This window comes from Candida tropicalis, assembly GCF_000006335.3.
Source record: "Candida tropicalis MYA-3404 genomic scaffold supercont3.6, whole genome shotgun sequence".
Taxonomy (NCBI): Eukaryota; Fungi; Ascomycota; class Pichiomycetes; order Serinales; family Debaryomycetaceae; genus Candida; species Candida tropicalis.
Window position 1 is genome coordinate 914,907 of NW_003020058.1, and position 18,128 is coordinate 933,034.

The 18,128-nt window shown below is 32.9% G+C and overlaps 6 protein-coding genes across 6 annotated transcripts; 2 read left to right on the top strand and 4 right to left on the bottom strand. All coding sequences in view use genetic code 12, as the record gives it.

Moving 5' to 3' along the window:
• Positions 1-142: 142 nt before the first annotated feature.
• Positions 143-2,767, top strand: CTRG_04688 (uncharacterized protein; the record flags this gene model as incomplete). The annotated part of the gene is made up of 1 exon (XM_002550344.1): positions 143-2,767. The coding sequence occupies one exon, from the start codon at positions 143-145 to the stop codon at positions 2,765-2,767; it is 2,625 nt and encodes an 874-aa protein (XP_002550390.1).
• Positions 2,768-3,033: 266 nt separating this feature from the next.
• Positions 3,034-4,758, top strand: CTRG_04689 (uncharacterized protein; the record flags this gene model as incomplete). The annotated part of the gene is made up of 1 exon (XM_002550345.1): positions 3,034-4,758. One exon carries the CDS (start codon positions 3,034-3,036, stop codon positions 4,756-4,758), a length of 1,725 nt encoding a protein of 574 aa, XP_002550391.1.
• Positions 4,759-5,610: 852 nt separating this feature from the next.
• Positions 5,611-6,540, bottom strand: PIL1 (lipid-binding protein; the record flags this gene model as incomplete). The annotated part of the gene is made up of 1 exon (XM_002550346.1): positions 5,611-6,540. One exon carries the CDS (start codon positions 6,538-6,540, stop codon positions 5,611-5,613), a length of 930 nt encoding a protein of 309 aa, XP_002550392.1.
• Positions 6,541-7,554: 1,014 nt separating this feature from the next.
• HAT1 (histone acetyltransferase catalytic subunit) lies at positions 7,555-8,808 on the bottom strand (the record flags this gene model as incomplete). The annotated part of the gene is made up of 1 exon (XM_002550347.1): positions 7,555-8,808. The coding sequence occupies one exon, from the start codon at positions 8,806-8,808 to the stop codon at positions 7,555-7,557; it is 1,254 nt and encodes a 417-aa protein (XP_002550393.1).
• A 243-nt stretch (positions 8,809-9,051) lies between these two features.
• On the bottom strand, positions 9,052-14,499 carry DUR1,2 (bifunctional urea carboxylase/allophanate hydrolase; the record flags this gene model as incomplete). The annotated part of the gene is made up of 1 exon (XM_002550348.1): positions 9,052-14,499. The coding sequence occupies one exon, from the start codon at positions 14,497-14,499 to the stop codon at positions 9,052-9,054; it is 5,448 nt and encodes a 1,815-aa protein (XP_002550394.1).
• Positions 14,500-15,790: 1,291 nt separating this feature from the next.
• DUR3 (Dur3p) lies at positions 15,791-17,971 on the bottom strand (the record flags this gene model as incomplete). The annotated part of the gene is made up of 1 exon (XM_002550349.1): positions 15,791-17,971. One exon carries the CDS (start codon positions 17,969-17,971, stop codon positions 15,791-15,793), a length of 2,181 nt encoding a protein of 726 aa, XP_002550395.1.
• Positions 17,972-18,128: the final 157 nt, after the last annotated feature.

Genomic DNA, 18,128 nt, shown 5'->3' on the forward strand with positions numbered 1-18,128 from the left:
TGATGGAATAATTACAGAATCGTGCTATTAGACAATTCAATCCAGTTATATCTTTTATAAGTTTTGCATTCTTTTCTATTGCAAGATTTCCACCTTTATTTTTTTTATTTTTCCAACGGACTAATAGTATTCCAATTACGTCATGACTACTGCGGCAAATACGGAAAGTAATGAACATACAAGATTACTATCAAATACCAATAATGAAGTTAATAATACCTACAGTAGTGCAACCAATGACACTACTGATTCAGAAGTAGCTCCGTCACAAGATGATTCAAACCAACCACAAGACTATGTAGTCACTCCACCAACTACTCAAGATACTTCAAGTCCTTCGTCCCCCAATTACGATAGGAGATATGATAACGAGGACTTCACTCGCCACAATGAATATGACGATGACGATGACGATGACGATAATATGAGCAAGATATTGCAAATTGCTAAGAGGCCAAGTTTTATCTGGGTTTGTTGTTTAGGTGTGGTTGCTTTAATTATTTTTCAATTGACATTTTTACCTAGAACTTCTGTTGCACGAGATTATAGAAATTGGCATGGAATTAAATTAACCAAAAATGATATCAAAAGGAATTTCTTGACAATGACTAGAATTGGAAAATACCAAAATACATTAACTACAGAGGATTATATTAATAATTTATTGAGAAACCTTACTGATTTGAACAAGAACTCCGAGGTTAATATGATAGCTCAGGATAATCCGAAATTGACTGAATTCATTAAGTCTAGTTTCAAACTGTTTGGTGCTTTTAAAACAGAATCATTTACTCGTCAGGTAGAGTTAGGAGTACCGGTGACTTCAAATTTAAGGCTACTTGACAATCAGGATGATGTTGTATATGAACCAAAATTATTAGAACCTAAATTCAAAACACCAGCATATTTTGCTTTAGGGTCATCGGGACATGTTATAGGTGATTACTTATTTGTTAACAACGGAGAGCCAAAAGATTACGAATTGTTACAAAACCAAGGGATTAACGTGAAGGATAAAATTGTGATTATTAAATCAAATCGTCATTATAAGAATATTACTATTGGAGAGAAAATTGCCATTGCCGAATGGAATGGTGCTAAAGGTGTGTTGACTTATAATGATTGGAGAACCGAATTCGATAGTAGTGTTCCACCAGGCGACTCTACTGGAATAAACAATGCAATTTCTAGAGATACTTTGCTTTATAATACTGAAATCCCTGCTATTCCAGTCAGCATGAAGATTATCAAGCCAATATTGGAAACCCTACTTAAACCCACAGATTCTTTTAGTAGCTGGGACTATGCTCCATCTTCAAATAGATTATTTAAACTAGAGTTGAATACCGAGTTTACATCTTCACAAGAATCAAGAAACTTTACCACTATAGTGAGTACAATTAAAGGGATTATAAATGATGCTGATATTATCATTGGCGCTAGACGTGATTCATATGCATCTTCAAACCCCTTATCTGGTCATGCCATCATGTTAGAGATCATGAGATACTATCAAAAGTTGGTAAAGCTTGGATGGAAACCATTGCGTAACATCAAATTTGTTTCATGGGATGCATCATATTTGAATTTGTTGGGAGTAGAGAGTATTACAAATGATACAAACGTTTTCAATCCCAAAAGAACCATTGTCGCTTACATAAATATTGATGGAGATGCGGTTACTGGCAGTAAATTTAAGGTGGATGCAAATGCTGTGTTTAACCATGTTTTAAGATATACTTCCAAGTCAATCCCAATTCCAAAAGAAGCAGTTGGAAGTGCTGCGGACTCAATCTTTTATAATGATCTCAGTCGTGGGTCTGATGATCGTTATACTACTTTGTACCAGTACTGGTGGAAACAGGATAAAACAGCCATTAATAATAATATGGGTCGGGCTATTGTTAACTCAGAATCATCTATATTTCAAAAACACTTAGCGACGCCTATAATTAATGTTAAATTTGAGAATGATCCGCTGGTTGATCATGACGTTTACGTTCCAAATTCAAATTATTATTCATATGAATGGCTAATTAAAAATAAAATTGATGATGATTTATTGTTACATGGACTGTTGATGAGATTTGTTGGGTTATTGGCAATTTCGTTAACTGAGCATGAAGTTTATGATTACAAGACTAATCCATATTTTAAATTTATTTCATCGTGTTATAAAAACTTGATGAAGAAAGAGTCAAACAAGTTGGATACTTGGAAGGATAATATTGTTCCAAATTATTTGATTTTTAAATCGACTTTATTTCAACATTTAGATACCAATGAACCAGTTTCATTTCAACAGGTTTTAGATCAAGTTGGAATAATGATTAATCATCAAATACTAAACCAAACTAAAATCTTTGACGATTGGAATGTTGCCGTTGAAGAAGGGTTGATGCAAGATTATCCATGGTACATGTACTATAAGAAATTACAGCATTTTGCTGAATACAAAGTTTCAAATTACAAGTTGGCATATTTGGAAAATGATTTGCAACTTAATGATAGAGATTACTTATATTTAAAAGTAGATGAGAATGGAGGAAGTACAAAACACATTTCTAATTATTATTATGATTCTATAATTTTTGGGCAAACCAAATTTCATCCGAATGAAAATCAAGAGTATTTTAATCAAAGGAATTTAAGTGGTTGTTTCACGTACTTGTACCAGAGTATTGAAAATGATGATTTTGAATTTACAATTAAATGGTTAGTTTTAATTTATGAAAAAGTAAATAATATAGATTATAAAATGACATAGATATTATATGTATATGTTAGGGTGAAACTAGTTGTTATATATATATATATATAATGTTTTGTTTAGTTTTTTACGTTCACTATAGATATGGTGATTTTAATTTCCTTGATAGCAACCTAAGGTGTATGATTTTTTTTTAGTGTGTGTTCTTTTGCAACCCATTTACAACCAACTTGAATTTCAAAAACAGTCAACAGAAACAACACAATCATGTTATTCATTCTTTTTATTTATATTTGATTAGGTTCATTAATCATTTCATTCAAATGGAATCAATCAATCCGTCATCAGATATTTCTGTTGGTTTACAAACAGCATGGCTTCTTGCCACATTAGGTTCAAAACCAAGTATTAGATCAAAACTCATCAAGAAAGATATCTTGAATATCCTGATTCCCAAATTATGTAAAGAATTAAGTGCATCTAAAGAAAATCAACATCATAATTATAACAATGAATATGAAAATAATATTAGATATGTTTCTAATATTATGTATGGGATATCTATTTTATATCAAACCAAGATAAATTATTTCATAACTGATTTAGCAACTATTGAAAATAGATTAAGACTTAATAATCATAATATATTAAATAAAGGGAATTTAATCATAAATAACAATCATGTGATAAAAAATTTCAAGAAGAGGGGAAGATACTTAGATGACGATCCATGTTTTAGTATTCAATTAGGATTACTTCCTCCAATTATTGAAGAACTTGAAAATAATGATGAAAGTGATTCTAATAAACGAAGAAAACTCAATATTGAACAAAGGGATATGGAAATATTTCCTATTTCTCAAGAGCAAAGTCAAGGTGTTGCCAATCCGCTAGGTTCAGCCATATCTAATGTAATTAATGATGATAAAGATGTATTGAATGATATGATTGATCGATTAGCAGATGTAAGCACTCAATTTGATCATATCATTGCAGATGATTTTCAGTTTAATGAAGATGGTGAAATATTAGACATCGGAGAAAAGAATATGAACAAAAACAAACATCGAGAGGAAGCACAATTAGAAACAAGCAATTCTGGAATGGAATCACTAATGGACATTGTGTTTATAGAAAACAATGAAAACGAGGAAATTGTACAACGTCATGAGGGTAATGAACAAGAAGGAGGTATTAGCAATGACTTGAATTTTCATACCAATGAAACAACAATTGCATCAGAGCTTCCACAGAATAAATCCATTCCACGACGTAGGTTAATTATTGACAACCAATCAAAATTAACTAGCGAATTTATTGTTTCATCTACGTTAAACTATGAGTCAAAAATGGCAAGTTTAATGGATCACAAGGAAGTGTTACCACATAACTTGGATGAAATATATCGCGCAGCAATAATTGAAGGTGGTGCTTATCTAAAATATGTCAATCGAATAATACTTCCTTGGACAAATGACGGTAGCTCAACGACAGATCATTCTTCATTCACTAGAACGTTGAGTGTTTTACAAAGAACAGAAGAAGCTGTAACAGGTGAAGAACCCACTGAAGAAGGAAGAGATACAGTTAGGGGTAGAGGGTTTAATTTACACGAAGAACTACCAATTGACATAATTGATGATCACCAAGTTCAACAGAATGAATTGCCAGAAGAAACCCAAAGAATATTTGATTTAGAATTTGATTATGATGAAGACCCTCCTCTGATAGAACTTTCTACCAAGAGTAGAAGTTTGACTGATTCTTCAATTGATTTGCATACTCAAGAGGGAGATGTTTTAGATAAGAAATTGAGAAAGTTTTATCGATATTTGAGAGATAGATCTGGTGATTTGGGAACATTAATCAGTGGATCGTATTCAATTTTAAAACCATCTCAGAATTTAACAACCCATACGGAAGTATCATTTGGTGATTTTTACAAGACCAATTTGAACAATTGGTGCCACGTGACTCGAAAATTGAAGATGAGTTACCAATTAATAGACGTATTGCTGCTAATTCATTTTCAAGTATTCTTACTTTAGCTACTAAAAATCTTATTGGTATTGAGATAGAAACAGAAGAAATGGAAATCAATAATTTACATAAAGGTGATCAAATCAACATAATATTGCCTTTGTGAAGAAGACACCACACTTTTTGCACTTTTTGTGGGTTGTCATGTTAATTTATGTAATCAATTAAACCAAAACTCAAAAAGAAAGAAATGAGCAAAATCCATCCCCCCTTCATAGGTTTGTGTAATGCTTGCTATTTTTTTTGCTGTAGTACAAATTTTCATTTTCTTGGAGTAAAAAAAAAAAATCATTGTGCCGCCTTGTGAAGGCAATCAATTTAGAAATTCCGAATGATCCATTGAGAGGAGGGGTTAAAAAAAAGGAGAGAAGGATTTTCTAGAAATTGAACACAAAACTGGAACAAAAAAAAAAAATGAAATCTTGATAAATAAATACAAAATCGTCTCGACATCATCACTATCTACAAATCATCACCATAACCCTAATGAGATTTATTTACTCGAGGATGAAATTACTATGATGAATATAATTTGGTCCAAATTAAATCAAGAATTAAAACAATATATATATATATATATATATTTGCAATCAAACAGAATTAAAACAAAAAAAAAAGTCCAACGAGTATTCTTTTTTTTTCCCTCTTTCTCTCGATAAAACAAACTATAGAATATTAATAATAATGATTGAAAAATTTAATGAAAAAAAAGAAGAACTTTCTGATTGACTTATTAATACATCAAAATAAACAATAACAAGAACAGTAATAAAAAAAAATTATGAGAATATAAAATAATAAAAAGAAAGAATGAATGAAGGCACGATAATCAAAACATCAACAGTAAGAAATTAATTCATTTATTGTTGTTCACCATTAGCTGGTTGTTCATCGTGTTTATTAAATTCTTCTTGAGCAGCATCGTCGATTTCAGCTGGTTCTTCTTCATCTTCATCGTATTCTTGGTGTAAAGATAAAGTTGGTTTAACAGCAGCAGAATCCAAGGTCCAAGAAGCCAAAGCATTTTCAGCATCAATGATAATTTGTTTAGAAGCTTCGTAACCATCATAAGCTGGTCTAGTTTCACCTGGAGTAACAGCAGAATCATCCAACAATTCCAATAAAGCTTTACCATAACCAGCAATTAAAGCGTATTTTTCAGCTAATTCTCTGGTAGCATCAAATTGATAGTTGAAAGCAGCCTTCAATTGTTCTCTGGTAATGTTACTCAATTGAGCTTCAGCAACCAAAGATTCAGCTTCGGCTCTGACCAATTCTTGTTCTAAAACAGGAATCTTAGCAGATTGTGGGTCTTTATATTTCAAAAGAGCAATTTCATCAGTAATTTTTTGTTTTCTGTTTCTACTTGGTTGAACAGAACTTTCGATATCTCTGATTGATTTCAAGGTGATTCTGTATTGATCATATTTGTCAATGTATTGATCTTCCAATTCACCAATTTCATAAATCAAGACACCCAATTTATCAGTGACATCAGAAATATCATCTTCATTACCTTCACCCCAGGCACTCAATTGTCTAGCAACATCTTTTCTTTCTCTTGAGGTGACTTCAACAGCTCTCATAAAATTCTTTTCCATCTTGATGAATTGAGACAATTTACGAGACAATTCTGGACCAGTGGCACCAGCAGTTGCTTTTCTGATAGAAGAAGACAACCCACTTGAACCAAAGAATTTAGATTTGGTAGAAGATGGTGGAGGTGGTGGAGATTGTAATTGAGCTGCAGTTGGAGCCTTTTGAGATCTTAAAGAATATGTTCTATGCATTATGTTCAAATGGAATCGGAGGATAGGTAAAGATTAATTATCAATTGAAGGAAAGAAGAAAGAAAGAAAGAAAAAAAAAGGGAAGAAAAAGAAAAAGGAATAAATAAAAAAAAAAATGGACGAAAATTTCAAGTGGACAATTGGATAAAAAGAGGGAGCAATAAATTTAATTTTTTGCATTTTAGTAATAATTTTTAAAAATGGGTGTACAGCAAAAAAACAAAAAGTAGCACAGAGAAGAGAACAAGAGTAACAAGAAGAGATAGAAAAAAAAAAGATTATTGTCCACCCACAGCAATATTAGGAGTAATTTAATTTAATTTAATTTACAATTAAGGGATGGTACATACACAATTGTTTTATTTTATCATCCCTATATAACACAGACAGTCAGACAGTCAAAGAAATTACCGAGTATGAGAATGGATAAGATCCCACCTTATTGGGGATTTGCCCTGTTTCCTAATTGGTACAAATTAATCACATTTCCATAAAATTTAAATTAGAAACTCAGAAGCCGTATCTTCCTGACTGATAAAAAAAAAACTCATCACTACATAACCATCTAACCACACACACACACACGCACACACACAACCAACACCACGCAATTTCAGAATCATATTTTATCATCTTAATTGTATGAGTATTAAACATTAACGTACATATTCAAATGACCAATTACTGTAAACTTAGTTTCCTCGAGAGTTAAAATTCTTACAGTACAATTGTGCAGTCAAGTCAATCATTTTTTTTAATCAAATTACGTCATACTATCTTGGATTTCTTTTTTTTTTCTCTCTCTCTCTCTCACTCACTCTATGTACTTACACACAAACGCATTTTTGATGTTTTTTTTTTTCTTTTTTACAACCAATTCAAGTTTTTACAACCAGTTCATTATTCTACTTTAAATAATATATATACGTATTCAACATCTACCACTACTACTACTACTACTACTACTACTAATAATAATAATACAAGGACCTGTTCTGCTGTATTCAACTGCATCTAGGTTTTTGTCTTCTTGTTTGCAAGATCATCATCGTTATCGGATTTACGTTTGATATTCAATTTCAATTCACCCAATATTCTATAATAATCTTCTTCTAATGCTTGATAAGCTGTTTGTAATTTATCCTTTTTGGTATTATCATCTAATGTAGCCAAACCTTCCTTGTTTTTATCATACAATCTCTTTTTAATAAATAGTCTAACATCTTTCTTTGTAATATCAGGAAATCCACCTTGTTTCAATTTATACAACAAAATAATCTCTAATAATCTAGAAAATTGTCTCTTTTCCAATTTTAATCTCTTTCTGGTTTTTTCAATCCAATTTTTATCAACCGTAGTAGTTACATCATTAAAATCAAATTCAGGATCTTCATTCAATCTTTTCAAATCTGCTCTATCCCTCAAATCATCAAAACTTTCATTTGGATCTTCAATAACAACTTCAATTATACTATCGTCTTTTAACCATTTATTAAATAAATGAGTATAAAACAATTGTCCCAATCCTTGACCTTGATACATTGGTAATATTATAAATTGCGAAATTTTAATTCTAACTTCATGATTTGCTGAGTCAAATTTTTCAGCACCAGGATATTTCCAGTAATTATAAGCTGTAGTAAATCCAACAATTGATGGTTCGGAATTATCTTTACTATTACCCTTTTCATAGAAAACATACAAGTTCCATAATTCATCCTTGGCATCAATAAAAGAACCAGCTTCAATAAATAATAAGACCAAGATTTGTAATCTTTGATGTAATTCATATCCAATTTCAGATTTCAAATCAATTTTATAAACTTCATATTCTTTATCTTTTAATTCAAATGAATCAATTAATTCTCCAGGAATTTTATACCCATTTTTCTTTTCTTCTTCAATTGAATCAACCCATTTAACTTCATCTTTAAAAATTGTCAGATTTGGTAAATATTCATCAATTGTTTTTTTAATATCAATAATTTCTGGATCATCATTTAATTTTTCAGTATATTTAATATTTAAAAATGGCTTAAATGTAAAATGATCAAAACATAAGAAAATATTTAAATCTTTATATCCATAAATAGTTTCTGCATCTCCAAATATTGGATATGTAAAAGTGGGTTGAAAATTAACTGCCGCCTCTTTATTAGTAACAAATAATTTCAATGCATCATTTGATGATGAAGTCCATTGTTCAGGTCTTAATGATGCTACATCTGTAACTTTTAAATTCAGTGATGATTTCTCTTCCGATGACATGATGATGATGATGATGATATTGATTAAACAAATGTCTTTATATTACCACCAATTGTGTTGATTTTTCGTTTTGTTCAGAAAAAGAGATTCAAGAAAAAAAAAAAAAAAAAACTCGAAAAACAACAAACAACGAAACGCGCCCTGTTTCTTAAACTTCTACGACATTTTCAGTTTACGACATATTATCTATTATACATAATGTCTTTATTTCTCTCTATAGTACACAAATTATTTTAAAACAATCTAAGATAATACAACCACCAAATCACCTGCTTCAACCATATCTCCATTTTCATGGTAAATCTTAATAACTTTACCATCTCTTGGTGCATTAACAACCATTTCAGTCTTCATCGCTTCAACAACAACCAATGCTTGATTAGCAACAACTTGTGTTCCAATTTCAACTAATGATTTCCAGAATCTACCAGAATATTCACTATAGACCAATTCAGCATCATCATCAAATTTCTCATCATCTTGAACTTTAACACCTTGTTTTTCCAATTCACTATTGGAAATTTGAATCAAACGGTTGAATTCTTCTAATTTTTCGCCACCTTGATTTTGTTGAAATTCTTGAATAGATTTAGAATTCTCTTGAATCCATTCCAAATATTTACCATGATCAAAAACAGTTTCAATAATGTCAACCTTGAATTTACCGGCATTCATTTCTTCTGAAAATTCATCAACTTCTTCTTCAGTAACAGGATAGAATTCAATTTGATCAAATGGAGTTAATAACCATGGTTTGGAATCTGGAGAGTGTTCTCCTAAACTCAACTTGTCCCAGATTGGAACAGTTCTACCAACCAATTGATAACCACCAGGGGATTCCATGGTGTAAATACACATATAGTTACCTCCAATACCAACAGTACCATTTGGTGTAAATGTTCTAGATGGATTATACTTTGTACCCAATAATCTATGTCTTGGATCTAATGGAACAGCACATGGAGCACCCAAGAAAACATCACCCAACCCTAAAACCAAAAATCTAGCTGTGTACAACATATCTTTAACATCATTTCTGTTAATACCATTAATGTTGGCAATGAAATCGACATTGTTTGGTAACCATGGAGCTTCACTTCTAATGGTTTCTTGGTATCTTTGGACTGCATCCAAAGTTTTCTTGTCTTCAAAAGCCATTGGTAATTTAATAATTCTAGAATTGACTTTCCATTTGTTAACGAAAACAATTTCCTTTTCATAAGAAATCAAAGTATCCAAAGCTTCCTGTTGAGTAATTTCATCAGTAAATTCAACAAGAACAGATCTAACCCCTTGTGATAATTCAAAAATACCTTTTGGTTTATATTCTTTAACCATTTCATCCAATTTATGAATTCTATAGGACAAGTTCAAATCAAGTAAATTGTCACCATATTCAACAAGGATATATCTATCACCAGCTTGACGGTAGGTAACTTTTGGTGCATTACTGGAAACTTTGAATTCATACAATACTGGATTTTCTGGTGTGGATAACACATTGGATTCCAAATCAGGTAATTCTCCAGTCAATTCTTCAATAATCTTATTTTGTTGTTTCTTCAAATCTTTTGCTGATTGATAGCTAATTGGAACAAATTGAATATGTTCACCTGGTTTGACTTGACCGATTTTCCATAATTCAGATTCAGCAACAACTGCTTCACAAACAAATCCACCTAATGAAGGTCCATCACATGTTAAAATAACTGGTTCATCACCAGTGAAATTGACAGCACCCATAGAATAAACATAATCGTGGGTATTGGATGGATGTAAACCACCTTCACCACCATCTTTTCTTGCCCATTTAGGTTTTGGACCAATTAATCTAACACCAAATCTATTAGAATTGTAATGAACTTTCCAAGTTTCAGAGAAAAATTCTTCAACTGATTCTGGTTTGAAAAAATCTGGAGATCCATGTGGACCACAAGTAACACCAACTTTCCAAACTTTATTTTCATAGTTTGGAATTAATGATTTAGAAACTGTTGATGGTTCGGAAATTGGAGTTGGTAAAGTGGAACTTGCAACATCTGGTTGACCAACAAATAAAACATCACCTAATTTCAAAACTCTACCATTATAACCACCCAAGTTACCCAAGGCAAATGTAGATCTTGAACCTAAATATTCAACGACATCAATACCTCCTCTGATGGCCAAGTAAGCTCTGCAACCAGTAGTTAACTTACCAATAGCCAATCTATCACCACTCTTAATAGTAATTGGTTCCCATTGGTTGACTTCTTTACCATTAACCTCGATAGTGGTACGACCACCAGTAACGGCAACAACACAATCTTGATGGAACAAAAGCTTAGGACCATTCAAAGTAATTTCAATTCCTGGTGCAGCAGCATCATTACCAACAATTCTATTAGCTACTCTGAATGAATATTGATCCATGCAACCTGATGGAGGAACACCAATGTGCCAATATCCACGTCTTCCTGGATAATCTTGAACTGTAGTGTAAGCACCTGGTTGTAAGATTTCAATAGCATGTGGTTTGTATTCATAAGAATCTAAAACTTTAGTGGCAACAGCTGCTTCTTCAAACATTTTGGAGTTAGCAATGGATCTCAAATAATCAACATTAGTGATACATCCATAAACAACAGTTTCATCCAAAGCTTGACGTAATTTCTTCAAGGCATCATCTCTATCTTTACCATGAACAATAATTTTAGCTAAAGTTGGATCATATTCAGCTGAAATAACAGTACCTTTTTCAACCCAAGTATCAACTCTTGCCCATTCTGGGAATTTTACTTCAGATAATTGACCAGGGGAAGGCATGAAATCTTTAACTGGATTTTCAGCATATAATCTGGCTTCCATAGAAGCACCTTTAACTTCAATCTTTTGATTGAAATCAGGTGGAATATCTGCAGCAATTAAAAGCATCCATTCAACCAAATCCAAACCAGTAACCATTTCAGTGATTGGATGTTCAACTTGTAATCTTGCATTAACCTCCAAAAAATAAAATTCATCTCGTTTAGCATCATAAATATACTCAACTGTACCTGCACATTTATAATTCATGGAGGCACCAAGAGATTCAGCAGCTTCTCTCATTTTAGTTCTTGTTGCTTCAGGTAAATTAGGAGCTGGTGTCTCTTCAATAATCTTTTGATTTCTACGTTGTAAAGAACAATCTCTTTCACCAACAGCAATGGCATGACCTTTACCATCACCCAACATTTGAACTTCAACATGTCTGGCATTCTCAACAAATCTTTCCAAGAAAACACCTGAATCACCGAAATATGATTTACCTTGATGTTGAACAGTTTGGAAAACTCTTTCGATATCTTCTTCAGAATCAACTTTTTGTAAACCAATACCACCACCTCCAGCAGTAGATTTAACCATGACTGGATATTCCAATTTAGCTGCGATTTCTCTAGCTTCTTTGGCATCTTTAACTAATCCAGATCCTGGAACCAATGGGACACCTGCTTTTTCGGCAATTTCTCTAGCAGAATGTTTTAAACCCAATTTTCTAATGGCATCACCTGAAGGACCAACAAATACAATACCTTCTTTGGCACAACGATCAGAAAAGTCTGCATTTTCAGATAAAAACCCGTAACCTGGGATAATTGCTTCTGCTCCAGATTCTTTAGCAGCTTTAATGACTTTGTCAACATTGATATAAGTCTCAGCAGCAGTGGTACCATGTAATGGAATGGCAACATCGGCCATTAATGCGTGTTGAGCATACTTATCTGGATCTGAATAAATGGAGATAGACTTGATGTTCAATTTCTTTAAAGTCTTGATAATTCTTACTGCAATTTCACCTCTATTAGCAACCAATACTGAGTTGAATGGTTTCTTTTGTGATTCACGTTTGAAACTTTCTTGATAATTCTTCCAACCACCAAATCCAGTGATATCAACAGTTCCGGGTTGTTTATAACCAAATTCTTCACAGATGAATGATTTACACCATTCTCCAGATTTCAATTCAACTGAACCAATACCCAATGGTTCTGGGACAAATTTAATAAATTCACCAAATTTTTCTTTTGGAATAGAATAAATTTCAATAGTAATAGATTCCCCGTCTGAGTCAACTCTTCTTAAACCAGGTTTAGCAACTGGGCCAGTTTTTGGTAATGCATATAATTTATAATTCTTAGATGTAGTGGTGGATTCAATGAATCTGGCATCGACTTTTTCCAACTGCCAATGTAATTCAAACCCTTTAAGATGAGCGCCAACAACGGCCAATTTAACTGTTTCTTCAGGAGCTGGTTTTGGTAACTGATACAATACATCATGAATAGTTGAAACTTTCTTTTCCGAAACACCACAAGTACGCAAACTATTAGTCTTCAAGTAACGACTTGCTAATTCTAATAAAGCATAATCATTGAATTTATCAGATAATAAAGTGATACCAAATGGAAGACCGTCACTTCTGAAACCGGCAGGAATGGCCAAAGCTGACATATCAGCCAAGTTGACAAAGTTTGTATAAGTACCTTGATATGAATTGACTTTGATTGGTTCTTTAGTGACTTGTTCAATTGTAGGGTTTAATGGTGCTGTAGGAACAATAATTGCATCTGTACCTTTCAATAATTTTGTAACTTTTTTCAAAATTCTTTGTCTCTTGTATTCAAATTCAAATGCAGTAGCTGCTGTATAGTTTTCACCACCTTTGATAATTTTCATTACTGTTGGATCTAAATCCTTTTCTGGTGGATTTGTACTGAGGAAATCCTTACATGCAACCCATCTTTCAGTAACCCAAGGACCTTCATATAAACATCTGGCCAATTCTAATAATGGTTCAATATCCAAAGAAACCAATTCACAGCCAATTTTTTCAAATTCTTCGACTGCTTTTCTATAAATTTTTGGATTTTCTTCTTCTCCATACCATAATAAATTAGTAGGAACAACAATTCTTGGTTTTGCAGGAAATTTCAATAAAGGATTTTCTGGCATTGATCTTGAAAATTCATCATCATCATCTTCTTGTGCCATTATATTAAAAGTCAATTGAGCATCTTGTAAGTTCAATGCAAATATAGACACACAATCTAAAGATTTACAAGCAGGCACCACCCCAGAACAGGAAAATACCCCCTTTGTAGGTTTTAAACCAATGAGATTGTTTAAAGCAGCAGGAACTCTACCTGATCCAGCAGTGTCAGTACCTAATGCAATTGGAACAATACCTCTTGCAACAACAGAGGCTGATCCAGCAGAAGATCCACCACTAACATATTTCGAATTAAAAGTGTTTGGTGTTATACCATATGGAGATCTAGTACCAACTAAACCAGTTGCAAATTGATCTAAATTTGTCTTACCAATAATTATTGCCCCAGCTTCTCTCAATAACCTCACAGTAGTGGCATCTTGTTGTGGAGAATAAGCAAATGATGGACAAGCGGCAGTAGTTTCGAAATATTTTGCATCTATATTGTCCTTAACAGCAATTGGGACACCATATAATGGTAAATCACGTTTATTTGATTTAGATTGTAAAAATTTCCATTGATGTTCCAAATTTTCTAAACTAGCTAATGAAATCCATGCTGGATCTTCTGGGGCACTTTGTTGAGATTTTAATAATTGCGATAATAAATCAAAGGACTCATCTGGAGTTGATTCGTAATGGAATTTTTTCCAATCTTCAACAGACCAACCAAGAAATGACATTATGGAATAAATATAAGTTGGAAATGTATAATAGTATTAGTAGGAGATATTAAATTGAAAAAAAAAAAATAGTAATTCAAATTCAGTTGATCTTATTTGAATAATAAACTAAAAGAAGAAGAAGAAAAGAAAAACAACAAAAAAAAATCGGGTATCAGGACGGAAATCATTGCAATATTTATTAACTTCTTTATTAAAAAAAAAAAATCAATGTTGATTAATAGTGATGAAGATTTCCGTATAGGTACACCTGATAAGATTAAAGATTAGATCAAACCCGCTTACTTATTTTTCAATTGAAAATTACATCTAAACGCGAGAACCCGATATGGTCGTGTGAGATTGTCCAAATCTCGGCGATTTCCTAAACTGACTTCTCCCCGTCGGGCCATGGTGAACTAATTTCTTACCAAATTGGTTTTGCCAGTCTTCTTCAGATTAAAAACCATTTGGACTCATTGTGTAACTTGATCTAACCATTCTGACATTCTCATTGGCTACAAAGCCTGTGACATTAATATAGTAGTTCAATACACTGGAATATTAAGTGTTCTAATACTTGCAGTAGAGAACCAAATCTCACACAACTGATAAGCAAAAAAAATTCCTCTACCTTGGCAATCCCTAGCCCCACATGATTATCAACACAGGGTTAACCCACAACTTTTTTTTTTATTTCATTTCATTTCATTTCTGTTCAGTTTTATCAAACAAGTGTCTCCCTTACCCCCACAAAATGTTACATTTGTTAAAATAGTAATACACAACTCTAGTGAAGTTTGTATTCCATTAGAGGGCACTATTATTTGTCTTACATAAGCGAGATTTATCGTCAACCAATCACAATCATTTGATACCGAAATACACAATAGAAAGAAACGTTTAGCGCGCAATCAAAGGAGCAACAAAAAAAAAATTATAGGGCACTGATAAGAGTTTTTATGACCTGTCCTATCGGGATGATCCTGATTAGATTGCCTATTTAAGGTTTTATCAATTTGATTACATAATTCCTTTATCACTGGGATTTTATTGATGTATTATTTTTTTGCAACAAAGTTTGCAACAGAATTAAAAGAATTTTTTGATAACAAAATTAATTATTTAGTAAAAAAAAATAAACGGCTGTAAACTTAGAACTACTACCATAGGTAATCTATCATGATGATGGCGATTCCTTGCATATGACATTAATTTATGACAACTAAAAATAATCACCTTAAAATTATAACTAAAAAGTAAACAAACAGAACTATAAATCTAAAAAATTACGTATAAACAAAAAACAAATCTACTCCTTCTTTTCATCATCCAAGGCAGCATCAATATTAGCAGGAGTAGTATAACCATCACCTAATGCTTTACCATCAACAACATCGTGACTAATGGCAGTACCAGATAATTGTGCTTGTAATTGAGATCTAACAGCATGCATTTCCTCAGGATGTTCATTTTGCCATGCTCTTAATTTGTATGTTTGACCAGTCAAATCCCAATAGATACCTCTGAATGTGTGGTATAATTCATGTCTTCCTTCATATATTGGATAGACTATGACTTGGAATGCAGAGTACCATAACCAAATGAAAAATACACTAACCCAACCTGTAAAGAATCTCTTGGAGAAAACATATCCAGTACCATACATTGGCATTGGGAACAACACTAAAAGACAAATGGTGATAGTAACACAGACAATGCAACAAAATTTAAATGCTTTCTTTAAGGTAGCCCTTTCTTCTGCGTATTTCTCTCTCTCGCCATCTACCAATTGACTAGCAATAACAGAGATCTGGGATTTAATAGGACTCAATCTTTCTGGATCATTGGAGTTGACTTCTCCCAAAGCATCTGCTAATTCTTCTTCTTCATCAACTCTGGTAATTCTCAGATCTAATAATTTCCAATCAAAATTTTGTGGTTTAAATGCAAAAGTAAGAACTGGAATAATGACAAGTGGGGACAATAAAGCAACACAGTTACCGGTCAACATAGGATTATCCATAAAGGTCTTCAAATAGGTAACCGAACCTTCTTGTTTCTTAGTACAGACCAACCAAGCCATGATAGCTAAAGAAGTGGAGATAATAGGTGTAAAAGTTGCTGCGTGCCAGTTTTGTCTTTTGGATAATATTGTCAAGGCAGATGATAACACTGCACCACCAATAATAACACCCATCATTTCATACAAGTATCCCATGGAAACTTCAGCATAGTAAAGACCAATAGCAAAACCAGCCATAGAGTAGGCAAAGATAATCACTGACAAATGTGAATACCAAATTAATTTCTTACCAGTAGCATTTGGATTGACATAGGTTCTGTAAATATCATAAGTTGTAATGGTAGAAACAGCAATTAACTCAGCACTCATAGCAGAAGTAACAGCCATGAAAACCATAAGTAAAGCCAACACAGCACCTCCTTGACCTAAAAGAGCTGATGCAGCATTTGGAAGGACCAAACCGGCAGCAACCTCAGCATCAGTCATTGCTCTTCCAAATGGCCAATATTCAGTGTTTTGTAATGCCAAAGCAGCAAGACCCATAGTAAGTGAGGTGAAAGCAGGAACTGGTAACCAAGCAAGGGAACCCAAAATGTAACCTTTGTAACTTGATACAGGATCAGCAGCAAAAGCTTTATTGAAATAACCATTGTCCAAGAAAACTGTACCAAAGTTACCAATAATGTTAATGACAAAGAAAATACCACCAGAATGGGAACGCATTGTCAAGAATGAACCTTGAGAATTACCTTCTCTTGGATTAGCTTCGGCATAAGCTGTAACCAATTCCCAAACAGCATTAGGAGAACCTAACTTATCTGAAGTAGCCCAAGTAAGGAAACCAAAAATCATGATGATAATGATCAAAACAGCAGTATGGGCATAGTCAGTTAAGAAAGTAGCTTTAATACCACCGAAAAGAGTATAAATGACCACACCTAATGGCAAAAGTAAACAAGCCGCAACTGGATGCATACCTGTCAAATCATTAACTGTGGCACTACCACCAGCAAGCAACATCACTGTCACCAAGATATTGGTACAGAATCCCCAGAATATATAAACACAATGGGTGATGGTACCGTATCTACCTTTAACAATTTCCAAGTATGTATGTGCTGCAGGTGCTCTTTCACGAGCTTTGATGGCTAAACAAGCAAAAAGTGTGATTTGAGCAGTGGCACCAGCACCGTAGAAAATAGACCCAGCAATACCATTTCTGAAAACTTGAGATGTACTTGTAAGTAAAGTTGCACTCCATGTCCAACTTGAGACAACAGCAGATGCAATCAAACCAGTCTTCACGGATCTACCAGCAGTTGCAAACTCTTCTGCAGTCATAATTTCTTTATTGTAACGTTTCAAAGCATATGTTGTACCAACCATACCAATGGCAAAAACGAAACCTAGACCAACCACAACGGCGTAACCAGCACCTTGTGGTAAGGGAGCAATATGATCAGACATTGTTATTTAAGCAAAGTTATTGAAATTGTTGTGACAAGAAAATTAAAATTTTGGCACCAACTTAAAAACAAAGATGAAGTTATTGATGAAACTAAAACATTCAACCAAATTAATAAAAAAGAATTGAATCGCAGTAACCATCTTGTATTTATATACC